The sequence below is a fragment of the Phaethon aethereus genome (genome assembly GCF_964289735.1).
Source record: "Phaethon aethereus genome assembly, chromosome: 5".
In the NCBI taxonomy this organism is placed as follows: Eukaryota; Metazoa; Chordata; class Aves; order Phaethontiformes; family Phaethontidae; genus Phaethon; species Phaethon aethereus.
Window position 1 is genome coordinate 39,537,819 of NC_138579.1, and position 15,025 is coordinate 39,552,843.

Sequence of the window (15,025 nt, forward strand, 5' to 3'; positions counted from 1 at the left end):
CCAGCTGTGCAGCCGGCCAGGCCGGCGGCCGGTTTTCTCGTCGCTCTGTTTTACGCTAGTGCCCTCCGCGGAGTGGGTGCCGTTGGCATCGCTGCTGGGTGCGGCCCGGGCCGCCATTTTGTGGCGGAGCGATGGCGTTCCCTTTTCTTCCCTTCCTCGACAGGGCGGCGCGCATGTCTGGTAGAGGTGGGAGGGCCGCGCGATGTTTGGCATGTTGTGGGCGGGACTGCAGGCGGAAGTTCGGGTTTCCATTGGCGCAGACAGAGGTGGGTCCCCACCTGGCTCCCTCCTATTGGGCCGGAGCGGGGGCGAGGCTGAGCCGGGGGAGGGCGGGGGGTCGGACTGCTGCGGACTGCGGCAGGGAGGGCGGCTGCGCGGGGCGGGGGCGTGCTGAGTCACCGGGCGGGGCCGCGGCCGCTGAGGGGCTGGGCGATCTGTCTCCCGCAGCGAGCTCCGCGCCCACAGCCATGAGTGGCTGCCGCGTCTTCATCGGGAGACTGAACCCGGCCGCCAGGGAGAAAGATGTGGAGAGGTTCTTCAAGGGGTACGGCCGCATCCGGGACATCGATCTGAAGAGGGGGTTTGGGTTTGTGGTAAGTGCGCTCATCCGCAGGGCTCTGTGGTCCCTGCCCGGTGGTGGTCACTCCGATCTCATGCGCGTTTGATGTGCGCGAAGCCACTTTTAAAGATAATGCCATTAACGTGCTCAGCTAGGTGTACAATGTGGCAAATAAGCATTCGTTGATTTTTTAGAGGTGTAATTTTTTTTTTAGTTTTATGTTTTTGCTGTGGTGGTTTTGCAGGAGTTTGAGGATCCGAGGGATGCAGATGATGCTGTCTATGAATTGGATGGAAAAGAGCTTTGCAGTGAGAGGTGAGGTGCCCTATTTCGTGAATATACAAATGTGAATATCGAAAATAAGTGATTCGATTTTAACTTGCATTGTGTTACAGTACTGTTTAAACTATTTTATGTGTTTTGGTTTTTTTTTTTTTTCCCTGTCACTATGAAGGAGTATGTAAGAAGAAAAACATAAAAATGGTTTGGTATGGTTTTCCAGTTGTTTTTTTTTTTTTCCCCCCCTCAGGGTTACAATTGAGCATGCAAGAGCACGCTCTAGGGGTAGAGGCAGAGGGAGGTACTCTGACCGTTTTAGTAGCCGCCGTCCACGTAGTGACAGGAGGTATGTATAGCTTTGAACTGATATAACTTAAAATAGAATGCTGTGAACTCACCTGATCCAAGAACTTGAGCTCGAATGAGATATTAAAAGGTAGTATTTGCCTTTTTAGCCAATCACTTGATGTGGCAGTAGGATAGTGAGGATTACAAAACTTCTCAGATATGCTTGTCTTCTTTATGTTCCCCTCTGCCCCCCAAAGTACTTAATGCTTGTCCTGGGTTACTCAGGGCATTCCATAGTTAAGTTGTAGTAGTGATGGTGCTATGCTGCAGTTATTGGTACAGCTTTTATTTATATTAACATGTGGTTATATTTTAATTACTAATAAAAGTCTGAATTGTTTATTTCCAAACAGAAATGCTCCACCTGTAAGAACAGAAAATCGCCTCATAGTAGAAAATTTGTCTTCCCGAGTCAGCTGGCAGGTTTGTTGAAACACGATTAACTATTTTGACTTCGTTTAATGGGTATGTAATGTAATTATTTTGTAAAATAATTAATTAAAACTAAATATAATTTATTAAAATGTTTTTGTAATTAATGTAATTTAAAATAATGTAATTTAAATATTTTGAATGAAAACTAGTTAATTTTAATTTATAATAATAATAAATGTATATATTTGAGGATATATATTTATTTTTTTCTTGTTTTTTAAATCCATTTTAACCACATATTAAACCCTTTATTTGCCAGCCTATCTGTGTCGTTGGCCTTATGACGAGGAGTGCCTGTGGGTTATCCTAATCGTTCTGTCTTGGTCACTCTTGGTTGGGCCTGGTTGACTTTCCAGTCAGCTCCTACAATGTCACTTGGCCACCTCTAGATCTGTCTTTGCCGGTCTAGACGTAATCGATGCACTCCTTAAAGTGCCACATTGCAGCGATCGCAGAGCGTTAACGAGATCTGATTCCTAAGTTGAGAGCTGTTCTTCCTGTAACGCTTCCGAATAAAGAGGTCCTGGTCGAAAAGAGTTGAAAGATACGAAATTAGGTGGTCGTTGGAATCCTGATCGCAGTAAAGTGGTCCTTGGTAACATCAAGCATAGAGAATGTCTGGATCCATCAATAGTCTCCTAATAGGGAGGGCAGTGCGATTAATGGCTTCCATCGACTGGGTAGTGTTCGTCAAGTGGGTGGCGAAGAGCCAGTCGGGCATATATCATGACGGTATCTCCGGTCGCTTAATGCAGTTTGCTGCTTGGCTAGCCTAGGGAAATGTTAATAAAGGTAAAGTAAACTATATTTTTAATGACATATGGGGCACAAAATAATTGGTGTTAATGTAAATGTAATTCTGTATGCCTATAAGACTCGTAATGTAAATGGAGGCTGAAATAATACAAAAAATATATGGGTAGTATTTCTCACTCAGTCCAGTATATATACAAATGTACTCTTTTATTTCTCTCTCTCTCTCTCTTTCTCTCTCTCTCTTTCTTTCTTATTTAATCTATATAATCTGTGTAGACTAATATTTTCCTTAATGTTAAGACACTATTAGCATTTTGCTTAAAGCAATGTGCTTTTTTCATTTATTTCGTGCCCTGATATAGATAATTCAATTTTGATAGAATACAAGTATGGCAATTGCCATGTTTGTAATTTATCTAACATACCTCTTTCAGTAGTCATAAGTTTCTTTTGTTTTGATTTTTAACTTTTTATATAGATAAGTATTAATTTCACTTCTTTGCATAACATAACTGGTCTTGTGTTAGGATCTCAAAGACTTCATGAGACAAGCTGGGGAAGTAACCTTTGCAGATGCACACAGACCTAAGTTAAATGAAGGGTAAGCCTCTAAAATCATCTCTTGCAAGCAGTAGAGTAGTATTTGTACGTGTAGTATTTGCAGAGGGAAGCTGGCTGCTTTCAGTGCTCAGCAGCTGTTTGTGGTTTAATTTAGCTACCCTTTGAAAATGCATTCTCTGGTATTTGGGGAAGGGAATCCTTCAGTTCATGCTTGAGTTATGACAAGGGATGACTGCACTGAGCAGTGTGAGGTTTTTTGAGTTGTGGTTTGTTGTGGAGTTTTTTCCCCTGGAGTATGTTTTGCTCTATCATCAAAAGTACAACTTGCAATAGTGAGCTCTGTGTTTTGGTTTTTTTTGTTCTTATTTTTTTTCTGTAGGGTGGTTGAATTCGCCTCTTACAGTGATTTAAAGAATGCTATTGAAAAGCTTTCTGGTAAAGAAATTAATGGAAGGAAAATCAAACTAATTGAAGGCAGCAAAAGGCACAGGTATGGATTTCTGTTCTCTTAAATAATGCTTAAATGTCCACTAAGAAAGCTTTGAAGACAGTGACGAGGCAGCTGAAGTGGAGACCAGTGGTTATTGCCTGGTTATTGTTGTGGTCTGTGATGTTCCCTTGCTAACACCGATGCTTTTTTTTTTTTCTTCAGTAGGTCCAGAAGCAGGTCACGGTCTCGTAGCAGAAGCTCATCCAGGTCTCGTAGCCGTTCCCGTTCCCGCAGCCGCAAGTCTTACAGCAGGTCAAGGAGTAGGAGCCGTAGCAAGTCTCGATCAGTTAGTAGATCTCCAATGCCAGAGAAGAGCCAGAAACGTGGTTCTTCCAGTAGATCTAAAACCCCATCATCTGTGGATCGGCAGAGGTCTAGATCGAGGTCCAGATCTGTTGACAGTGGCAACTGAACTATAAGTAACTTGCCCTGGGGGCCCTTTTTTAAACCATACTTGCTAAAACTTGTGGTAAGTATGTGACTTTCTGTGGGGAAGGGTTTGGATGGGGAGGGGGGAGGGATGGGGGAACTTTGTAGATGTGGACCATGGTGGGAAGGGTTATTGACTAATTGTATTAAATGTTTTTTGATAACCCTTTTCTTGCTCACATTTTTTTGTGAATGTCTGAAGTGTATAGTTTGTGTATATTGGCAGAGCTCTTTATAACTAAAGCAGACAAATTTTTTTGTACTCCAAAAGAAGTCATCTGAACACTTAATTCCCAGTATATTCAACTGTGAATAGCAACTCAGAACATTAGTTTAATATCTCAAATTAAACTAATAGCTTTAGACATTTAAGAGCTCTACATGTGCTGTACATAAAGCTTTATTTCAGAGGGTATTTTTTTGTGCTTTTGAACCATTGTTTCAGTTATAGGTCAGCAGATTTAAGTGCTGGTCAGTACTGGTAATAAAACTTTATTTTAAAAGGTTTTCATTTAATATAACTTGCACTACACTAAGAAAATGCCCATTTCACTGCCCTGTGGTAATAATATTCTATAAAGCACCCTAATTCTTGATACTTAAGAATTAAATAGCTCAAATAAAGTATAAAGAAACACGTATCTGCTTCTAGTGTGTTTTTACTGTTAATAAAATAAGTGTGGCTGCGCCTTATGTTGTTGGACAGTATTAAAATGTTTCTTAAAGGTGGATCTACAGTGAAGCTATTGTTTTGGGTGTGGGGGAGAACCTGCTTCCTTTAAATACCTCCTGCTATGTTCTTGGATATTTTTATGTTCTGAAATAAGAACCTTGATAATAAGGAGAATCATGCTGTCATAGTTCATAGCAGAAGGTGGAATGGACAAGTCATTTGGGTTTTAATCACTGCTCGGAATATAAATGATGGATGTAGTCAGCATAATTCATCAGTGTGTTTGTGCACAGACACGTGAGAGAATAAATGGATAAAGCATTTTTGTAGGCATTAGTCCTCATTCTGGAGGAAGAGGAGGGATTTTTAAGTTGGTGGGTGGGAGTACTGCAGCCTGTGTTTTAGTGTGTGTTCCTTCCAGGAGCAGCAACCCTCTGCAATCCTGTGTTGCTGAAACCCTCATCCATGTTCCAAGAAAGCGCTTTAGAATTTAAATTTTAAAGCGTTTTCTCATTACTCCAGCAATCCAGGGAAACCTTGAAATATGGCTGGAGCTTAGGCTGGGCTTTGTTTGGTTCTGCTCAGAGCAAGGTCTGGCCTTGGGGGAGGTTACTTGTTTGGGATGTCTGGAGGCCCTGCTGCCTTTTTCTCCCTACTGCTGCACAGTTCTCACAAATGCATTCTGAGCTAACGAACAAGAATGAGCTTTTGGTGCCCTGTGAACGTGTCCGTTCGGGTGGCACTGTATCAAAAGGTCAGGCGCTCCTGGGAGCAGGCCCTGAGAGGTGGTCCGGCGGAGCGGCAGTGAATTGGATTATTACTAGTCGGCTTTGGGGGGTGGGAGGCTTCATGCTCCGAGGTTAGTAGGTCGGGTGCTGGATCACCTGAAGAGGTGTGGAAGAAGAGTGCTTTAACCTCCAGGGCTGAAGGCAGCGTTGGCCCTCCGCTGGGGGTGAGATTAGCTGCCTTACCTCAAGCCAGCTCCTTCCTGCTTAACTTGAATGATTGTGAGTGTCTGTTCAAGTGGGACTTGGCTCCAACAGGGACCCAGGTGGCTGAAGGCACCTGATGATTGGAAAGGGGTGGGATTTTGGCCACTTCCTCAGGCTAGATATGAAGTACTACCCGCTCTATAAATAACAGTTCCCAATTCTGTTTCTAAACCCCACCACTTACCTTGCAAGCAGCACAAGTAGATTTCTGTATTTTACTTGGGGAGCGGGCTGTTGGCAATGACAAGCTTCCAGTTTACAACAACCTCCCAGGCATTGTGTTATGGAGGGTTACCTGGCCAGAAACGATTCCGCATTTATGAAGCGTAAGGTCTTGGTACGAGCCTGTTTATTCTTGGTTAGGATGGGTTACTTCATGTTAACGATGCATACTTTGCCCGTTGGAGTTGTTAATGCCAGTCTTCCCTCATACTTGTCATTGTAGTGACGAGGGCTAGACGGTGTCCTGACGAGGGGTTGTATTCAGTTCACTGACTCCTACAAAGCAAGGCACATTCAAGGCTCATGTGTTTTCAGAGGTACAGCTTGCTGGACCCAAGCTTGATGTACTAAGGCAATTTGCGTCACCGTCTTCCATTTTTGTGGCCTCTGCAATGTTGGAGAGCAGTGGTGCACCACACAGTGCTTGGGTTTGGGACTGACCAGCATGGGCTGCTCAGCTGCATGCTGGGTCTCAGCAGCTCCTGCACTGAGAAACTTTCACACCTTATTTTGGGGCTTTGTTAGAGAAATTACGTTTATTTTCAGTGACGTCTTTGAGAGCTGCTTCCACCATGTGCCAGCGGGACAATTACAGGTAAGTGAAATTAAAAAAAGGGAACTCATGTGGGCAGTGATTTTCACGTGGACAAAACTGGCAGCAGTCACTTGGGATCGTGGCCCTAAGCTCTCCCAAAGGGTTGCCACGATGACTTGGAAGTCACTGGAAGTCTCCCTCATGGGCAGGCAGGGAGAGGCTTAGCCCGGAGTGAGGTCTTTGGGAAGTAACAGTGAGGGTGCAGATAGCTCTCTGGTGATCCCTTTGCCTGGTGTAAAATGAGCATGTAGGTAAAAGTCTTACACGCAACTGGAGACCTGCAAGCTGGCTGCAGAAGGTGGAACTCAGAGGGGTTGTGATAGCAGCTGCTGTATGGTTTTCCTGGTTTACCACTCTTTCTGCAGGGCCTTGACACTAGTTTCATTTCTTGAGCAGTAGCTGTGTCCACAGCTGTGCAGGTCCTTTTTGCTGCAGCTGAAGAAAAAGAAAAATGTAGTGAGAATAGGCAATGCTGAACTTGGGTTATGGAAAAGTTGTGACACAGCTACAGTTGGTGTTGCTGGGAGATTTAAAGCAAAAGGAAGGAACTTGGAAGTCCTGCCAAAATATCTAAGCCATTTTGTTTCCAGTCATTCATGAATCAGAACCTGGAAAGCCACCCTGTTTATAGCAGTCTTGCAAGCACCTGTATGGCTATTGCCAATATCAACTGCTTTGCACCAAAGGCACACCTGAGGGTCTGAACTGAGTGGGGTTTTTTTCCCCAGCAATGGTCATCCTTCAGCTATAGCGATAAGATACAGTGAAGTGCTCCTGCAGCAGCTGCTCAGCTGCTTCTCTGTCCCAAGGGACTAGAGAAAGCTGGTCTGGAAGCGTCAGAGGGATAACTGGTGGAGGATCTCATTCAGTGGTGCGTTCTCCAGCCATCATCGCAGACGCTCAGCTGGGCTTTGGTATTATGGACCTGTTGAAGTTGGAGAAGAGTCTACCTCGCATCTATACCAATACTGTATATATATTTTAATTAAGCTTGAATCTATGTACTTACCTAGCAAAGGTTCCATGGTTTTCCTTCCTTCAGCTGGAGCACTTGACAGTTCTGTCCTTTTCCTCCTCCCCCCCTCTCCAAAAGTGACACCCTTCAGTGAATCTCAGCAGTTTACAGTGAAGCTGGAATTCGTTGCATTAAAGAATACCTGACGTTCTCATGTAGTTTTAGGTGTGCACATGCGTGTGTGACTGTTCTTTGCATGTGCTCAGTGCAAATCAGCTTTTGCAGGATGCCCGACCTAGCTTAAGCACAGGACTCTGAAAACCTCTGAGCACTGATAATATAGATAGTATATATAGCTATATGAAACATTCTGCTGATGCAAGAAGCCGTAATTTCTAATATCTTCAGTTACCTATGAAATTTTGACTGTGGTTTGTATTGAATGCATTGGGTGTGGTAACTGAGTTACCACCAAAGGGCAACCTGATTCTGCCCCTAGAAAGCAGCAATTAATTGGTAATTACATGTAAGCGTATGTGGTTCGGATTGGAAAGTGTAAGAAATTCAGGAGCGAAGCTGTACTTGCTGTTTGGTTTCTTTATTCTGTCATGGATCCTGAAGACCAGGATCAGCAGAAGTCCCTCTCCAAGCTGGCAGAGCAAGTAGAGCAGTGGGAAGAAGTACAGGGGACCAACGATTCCTGGGGCGAAGACGACCTTGAGGATGGACGAGCAAAGCTGTACGTTCTGGCAGCCAGTTTCCATGCACGCTGTCCACCTGCATCTGAAGGAGGAGAACAGATTTAATCCACTTTTAAACAGTTTAAAACGAAGCTCTGCCCACTTTGCTCTTGCAGCGCTTCATGCGTTTGCCTGTGCTAACAGCTGCTTTATCAGGAGCAATACTGGCATCCCCAGAAGGTTTTGGCTCGTGCTCCCTTTGCAGTGTGCAGAGACAGACCATGCTATTGTCGTGGTTTAGTCCCAGCCGGCAGCTAAGCACCACGCAGCCGCTCGCTCACTCTCCCTCCCACAGCGGGACGGGGGAGAGAATTAGGAAAAACCTCGTGGGTTGAGATAAACACGGTTTAATAGGACAGAAAGCGATTTCCGCCCCCCCGGCCAACTCCAGTTTATGTACTGGGCATGACGTCGTATGGTAGGGAATATCTCTTTGGCCAGTCTGGGTCAGCTGTCCCGGCTGTGTCCCCTCCCAGCTCCCCGTGCACTCCCAGCCTGCTCGCTGGCAGGCCAGCACAAGAAGCTGGACTGTCCTTGACGGCTCAGCAACAACCCAAAACATCAGCACATTATCAACAGTTCCTCATCCCAAATCCAAAACACAGTCTCACACCAGCTTCTGTGAGGAAAACCAGCTCTATCCTGGCTGAAACCAAGACAGCTATGAACGTGGACTTCGCGCTTAATGGTGCTTGGAGGCTTTGTGTCCTGCTCTGGGCGCTGCAGCTTGCTGCAGGCAAGGAATTTGCTTCCAAGGTGCAAAGGTAAAAAAAAGTAGTGAGGACTAGTGGGCTTCCTACCTGGGTTAGATAGGATAAGAAAGGGAAGGACTGGCTTCTATATGATGCAAGGTTACCATCCTGAATCCCTGGGGTTTCAGCTGAATGCACTGACTGGTCTGACAATTACCAGCTGAGGAACAGTTGTGTGACTTGGGGTTTGGTCTCCATCAGTATTCCCCAGTTCTTTGTTGTTCTTTGTTGCTGTTCGTTCTCTTCTTCCTCCAACTCCGCTGGAGCAGAGGCTGTGATGTATGCTTAGCAGGTCACTAGTCACCTCAGGTCAAACCCATCCATCCGCTTGTTCAGTGAACCTGCATAATGGACTTCCACCCCTTCCCTGGTGATGAGGTACCTGTGTCAAAAACTGCTCCATCTGTTCCTCCTCTCTCCACTGAACTGAGCAGAGGTTGCACTCATTTCTCTCCCCACTCCAGGTGTGGGAGTACTGACTTGGGACCAGCTTGCAGTGCATCTGCTCGTACTCCTAGGGCCCGTTTTGGGAGACTGCAATCAGTGTTTATTTTACAAAAGCACATCCATGTTGAAACCCATGTTTTCACCATTGCTCCATAGGCCCAGAGCTGCCATACCTCTCTGCTCTGCTGATGTTAGAGAGTGAGGGGAGAGGGAAGTGGAGGAACATACCGGTCATTAAGCTTGAAGACCGCAGAGAGGGCATAGCCCAGCAGGAATCTAATAAAAGGCATCAAAGCAGAAGATCCCACAAGGGATGGTGAGAAAACAACCATGATACCGCTTCCCGCATTGGCCACAGACAGAACAATTATTTCAGCAGATGACAGTAGAAGCACAACCACCCCGCCTAAAATAAAAGTGGTCAAGACATGGACAAGAAAGAAATCCCCAGGAAAACTTGCCTCAGCTGTTGGAAGCAACTGTGGCCAGTTCCCTGTCCATCACATATGTAAGTATATAGTGAGAATGCATAAGTGCTTTTCATGGGCATAAATGTTACATGTAATCAACAAGAGACCATCCTGAGGTTATTACCTAGTGAGATCTTAAATAATCAAGCACCTTTCTGATCTATATGCAAAATGACTGGTTCTTGCTCCACCAGCCACTTGTTTCTTAGGCATTGCTCTGTGTCTCTCTGTCCAGGTCCCTTTGTGGCTCTAGTCCACCCAAAGCTCACAGGTAGAGCCTGCCTACAGCAGGTCTGGAAGGTGGTGGCTGCATTTTTAGATCATCTCATTGGAGTCTGGTGAGTCAGCAGATGAAGCAGCTGGGGAATTTTCAGAGGCAGAGTACACAGCTCTCCTGCCTGTCTCTCCACTTTGGAGTCCATTTTGGATGAAGTTCCCCAGGTGTTTTTTAAAAGCAAGTCTCCACCCCCTTCCTCATTTGTAGAGGAGATAAATGGAAATGTAGTGTTAGCAGAAAGGGACGTGACCAAAGGGTCAGCTGGGCTGGTGTAGGTCACCTTCTCATGCTGGGCTTTTTAAAGCTTCTTTAGAAACCATCACTTCTCTATGCTGGGTAAAGGAATCTTTGAAGTGGTTTGGTCCTCCTGCATCTGTTCTACCCTGACTCCCAGGTTCCCATGCATCTTAGAGGTTAGTGATTCCTAATGCCTTTTTATCAGGTCTGTTACTGAGTCTTGGCACCCAATTCTTGCTGTGCTTGGTCCCAGTTTCTCTGAGATAAAGTCTTAGCAGATGAAACTATGAAAAGTGGGATTCCAAAGTTGTTAGCAGCTCTCCAGGTATTGTTAGTGAAGCTCTTGAGTTAGACAATGGTGTAGCTGGTTGTCCAGATTTCCCTTTTGCTGTTTAAATGCCTAATGTACAAAGGAGGCAGGGAGATGATTCCAGGCATAAGCAGCCACTTCATGATCTGGTGGCTTCTGCTGGATAGATATCTCATTGATGTAAGCAGCAGCTTACTTGTTGTGTTGTGATTGTTGTGATGTGTACAACTTGTGACGTGACTCTTTCCCTGTGCTAGACCCCTGAGAATAGTGGGGTGTTTTGGTGGGGGGTTTTTGGTTTTTTTTAAATCTGGGGTCTGCTTTGGTTACAGCAGTAGTTGGGGGCAGTGCCTATGAGGCTTATTAGTGGTGCTTGTAGCAAAAGAAAATGAAGTTAAAACTGAAGCCAACAAAGGACAGCAAAGTAGGAAGTTGCCTAAAAAATGTTGTTTGGGAAAGGTGGAACACTTCTCTTTGGGCAAATATTTTAGTTATTAAAGTGGTGGAGTGGATTTCTTGAGTTTTATCCTCAACCCTTTCATTGATTTGTGGCTTCCCTTAATGAAGTTAGTATTTCTGTGCCTCTATTTCTGAAAACTTCCCTGAGGCCCTTGGTTGAAAGCCAACTATCACAGGGTACTTCTTACCTTGATGATAAAGCCAGTGTACTGTGGTTTATTCTCATTCAAGGTGATGCCAATGGCACAGGGGATTAGCATTAGGACCAGGGAGGTGTTTATTCCTTTGTAAGGTACCTTGCCCTCCAAATCACCCTCGTATAGTCCTCCCGAGTAAAGGTACAGAAGCAGAGGCATTAGTCCAATTGCCAGGACCGTTGAGCATGTGGTCATTACAATGCTGAGATGAAGAAAGGACCCTTCAGTATAAGAATGACACTTTTTATGGAATGCACTAATTTTTCTTACTAACCTGGACACATGGTTTTAATAGAAGACTTTACCTCACTCTTCCCCAACCTGTCATGAAGTTTCCCCATCACTATCAGGTTGTATAATGATGTGACATGAATAGAGAGGGGGAAAATGACTCAAGTTCTACAAGCTCAGAAAGAACCCTTGTTATGGGTACAGCTCACATTTCAGAAATTCACAAGTGACAGAGAAGGTAATACTTGGTATTTTCCCCCTGGATCTTGTTTTATCACTAGGGTTTGTTGGATTGTGGGGTTCTGCTAATTCCACATTTCTCACTGATGCAGCCCCTCCAGACGGCGTGCTCAGTTTACACAGAACTATATACTGCTATATGGATAGATATAGCATATAGATGTTATGTGGAGATGAAGAAGTCTTCCTGCACCCTTCTCATCAAGAGCAGCATACCATATGCTTCAGAGAAAGCTACAAAATCCTATTTTATGGTAAAACTGAGAGAAATTGACTCATTGAGCAATATGGGTGCTTCAAAAATATTCTAGATTTACTAGAATAGTATCATTTAGGTTGGAAAAGACCTTTAAGATCACCAAGTCCAATCGTTAACCTAGCACTGCCAAGTCCACCACTAAACCATGTTCCTAAGCACGACATCTACACATCCTTTAAATACCTGCAGGGATGGTGACTCAACCACTTCCCTGGGCAGCCTGTGCCAATGCTTGACAACCCTCTAAACCTCCCCTGGTGCAACTTGAAGCCATTTCCTCTTGTCCTATCATTTATTACGTAGCAGAAGAGACTGACACCCACCTCGCTACGGCCTCCTTTCAGGTAGTTGTAGAGAGCGATGAGGTCTCCCCTGAGCCTCCTTTTCTCCAGGCTAAACAATCCCAGTTCCCTCAGCCGCTCTTCATAAGACTTGTTTGCTAGACCTTTCACCAGCCTTGTTGCCCTTTGGACACACTCCAGAATATAGAAAAGAAATTTTTTACTAGAAAAATATTCTAGATTTTTTTTCAGTCTGTATTGAGCTTCTTGGGGATTGCTAATGTTGATTAAGCTGGCTTCTGAACTAGTCATATGACTAGATTGACCTGGGCAATGAACGCATACTTTGCTTGCCTTACCTGAGGTTCATGTCCCCTCTCAGTGCCAGACTAAAGATGTTGGAGAGTTTTCCCCCTGGGTAGCAGCCACAGATCACAGAATCACAGAATCACTAGGTTGGAAAGGACCTTCAAGACCAGTCCAACCATTAATCCAGTGCCACCATGTTCCCTAAACCATGTCTTGAAGCGCCACATCCACATGTTTTTTGAACACTTCCAGAGACGGTGACTCCACCACCTTCCTGGGCAGCCTGTTCCAATGCCTGACCACCCTCTCGGTGAAGAAATTTTTCCTAATATCCAATCTAAACCTCCCCTGGCGCAACTTGAGGCCATTACCTCTCGTCCTATCACTAGTTAGTTGGGAGAAGAGACCAGTGCCCTCATCGCCACAACCCCCTTTTAGGTAGTTGTAGAGAGCGATAAAGTCTCCCCTCAGCCTCCTCTTCTCCAGACTAAACAACCCCAGTTCCCTCAGCTGCTCCTCAAAAGACTTGTGCTCCAGACCCCTCACCAGCTTTGTTGCCCTTCTTTGGACATGCTCCAGCACCTCAGCAGCCTTCTTGTAGTGAGGGGCCCAAAACTGAACACAGCATTCAAGGTGCAGCCTCACCAGTGCCGAGTACAGGGGCACGATCACTTCCCTACTCCTGCTGGCCACACTATTTCTGATACAGGCAAGGATGCTGTTGGCCTTCTTGGCCACCTGGGCACACTGCCAGCTCATGTTCAGCCGGCTGTCAACCAGCACCCCCAGGTCCTTTTCTGCCGGGCAGCTCTCCAGCCACTCCTCCCCAAGCCTGTAGCATTGCATGGGGTTGTTTTGGCCGAAGTGCAGGACCCTGCACTTGGCCTTATTAAACCTCATACAGTTGACCTGTGCCCATCGATCCAGCCTGTCCAGATCCCTCTGCAGAGCCCTCCTACCCTCCAGCAGATCAACACTCCCACCCAACTTGGTGTCATCTGCAAACTTACTGAGGGAGCACTCAATCCCCTCATCCAGATCATCTATAAAGATATTGAACAAGACTGGCCCCAGAACTGAGGCCTGGGGAACACCGCTTGTGTCCGGCCGCCAGCCGGATTTAATGCCGTTCACCACAACTCTCTGGGTTCGGCCATCCAGCCAGTTCCTCACCCAGCAAAGAGTGAACCTGTCTAAGCCACGAGCCACCAGTTTCTCCATTAGAATGCTGTGGGAGACGCTGTCAAAGGCTTTACTAAAGTCCAGGTAGGCAACATCCACAGCCTTTCTTTCATCCACTAGGCGGTCACCTGGTCATAGAAGGAGATCAGGCTGGTCAAGCAGGACCTGCCTTTCATGAACCCATGCTGGCTGGGCCTGATCGCCTGATCCCTTGGTTGTCCTGCAGATGCCCTGTGAGCACTCTCAAGACCAACTGCTCCATGATCTTCCCCGGTACAGAGGTCAGGCTGACAGGCCTGTAGTTCCCAGGATCCTCCTTCCGGCCTTTCTTGTAGATGGGCGTCACATTGGCAAGCCTCCAGTCATTTAGGACCTCCCCTGTTAACCAGGACTGCTGATAAATGATGGAGAGTGGCTTGGCAAGCTCCTCCGCCAGCTCTCTCAATACTCTCGGGTGGATCCCATCAGGCCCCATAGACTTGTGGGTGTCCAGGTGGTTTAACATGTCCTTAACTACTTCCTCCTGGATTATGGGCGGATTGTTGTGATCTCCATCCCCATCTTCCAGCTCAGGGGGCTGAATACCCTGCGGATACCTGTGAGTGGCTATTAAAGACTGAGGCAAAGAAGGCATTAAGTACCTCAGCCTTGTCCTCATCCTTGGTGACAATGTTGCCCGCCATATCCAGATGAGGATGGCCAGGGATTCTGTAGCACCCAGCTGGAAGAGCTTGCCCAGCTTGAATGCTGTCAAGGGCATGACGCCATACTGAGCCATTACAGCAATTACCACAGCCTTTGGGTTTCCTGAGGTGGGTTGTGATCTTGTCTATCTCCATTGTACACCCCAGAGATACCATGATGATGAAGAGGACCACAATAAGGATCACATTCAGGGCTTCATCTGTGGCCTGCTGGCCAAACACAAATGGTGGTGCCACACTGGTCAAGGAGGTGCTCTGCGTCTGACCTGGGCTCCAAATCTCTGGGCTCTCAAAGGCCCCCTTGGTCTTGTTCATTCTGCTGAAGAGTTTAGAGGTCCCTTCTGTAAGTGGGCTGGGAAGGTGAGGAAGAGATTGATTCAGAAATACAAATAACATCCAATTAATACACGCAAAACATGAGCTCTCTTTCAGGCCACACTCTATCATTTAGCAGCTGTTGAAACAGAAAACCACATTTTGAGCAATTAGCTGTAAACCCCGTTTCCTTCAGTAATATGTTGTGCAGTTTGTGTAGCTTCTGCTCTGGTACCCCACCTCTTCCAGCATCCACCCTCACCGTGAGAATGAGGGTACAGCTGGTGAGAGCGAGAGGGAGGCCCATTCAAAACTGGTTGA

The 15,025-nt window shown here is 45.9% G+C and overlaps 2 protein-coding genes across 2 annotated transcripts; one reads left to right on the forward strand and one right to left on the reverse strand.

The window, feature by feature from the left end:
• Positions 1-212: 212 nt before the first annotated feature.
• Positions 213-1,931, forward strand: SRSF5 (serine and arginine rich splicing factor 5; the record flags this gene model as incomplete). Its single annotated transcript, XM_082000279.1, has 5 exons — positions 213-593; positions 804-874; positions 1,089-1,184; positions 1,540-1,609; positions 1,881-1,931. The coding sequence occupies exons 1-5, from the start codon at positions 468-470 to the stop codon at positions 1,929-1,931; spliced, it is 414 nt and encodes a 137-aa protein (XP_081856405.1). The 5' UTR covers positions 213-467.
• Positions 1,932-3,671: 1,740 nt separating this feature from the next.
• On the reverse strand, positions 3,672-14,704 carry SLC10A1 (solute carrier family 10 member 1; the record flags this gene model as incomplete). Its single annotated transcript, XM_082000151.1, is given in 9 exon segments — positions 3,672-3,820; positions 6,604-6,768; positions 7,877-7,881; positions 7,883-8,077; positions 9,462-9,639; positions 11,168-11,385; positions 12,554-12,627; positions 14,377-14,478; positions 14,480-14,704. Coding segments are annotated over 9 exon segments (1,311 nt in total).
• Between the last annotated feature and the right edge of the window lie 321 nt (positions 14,705-15,025).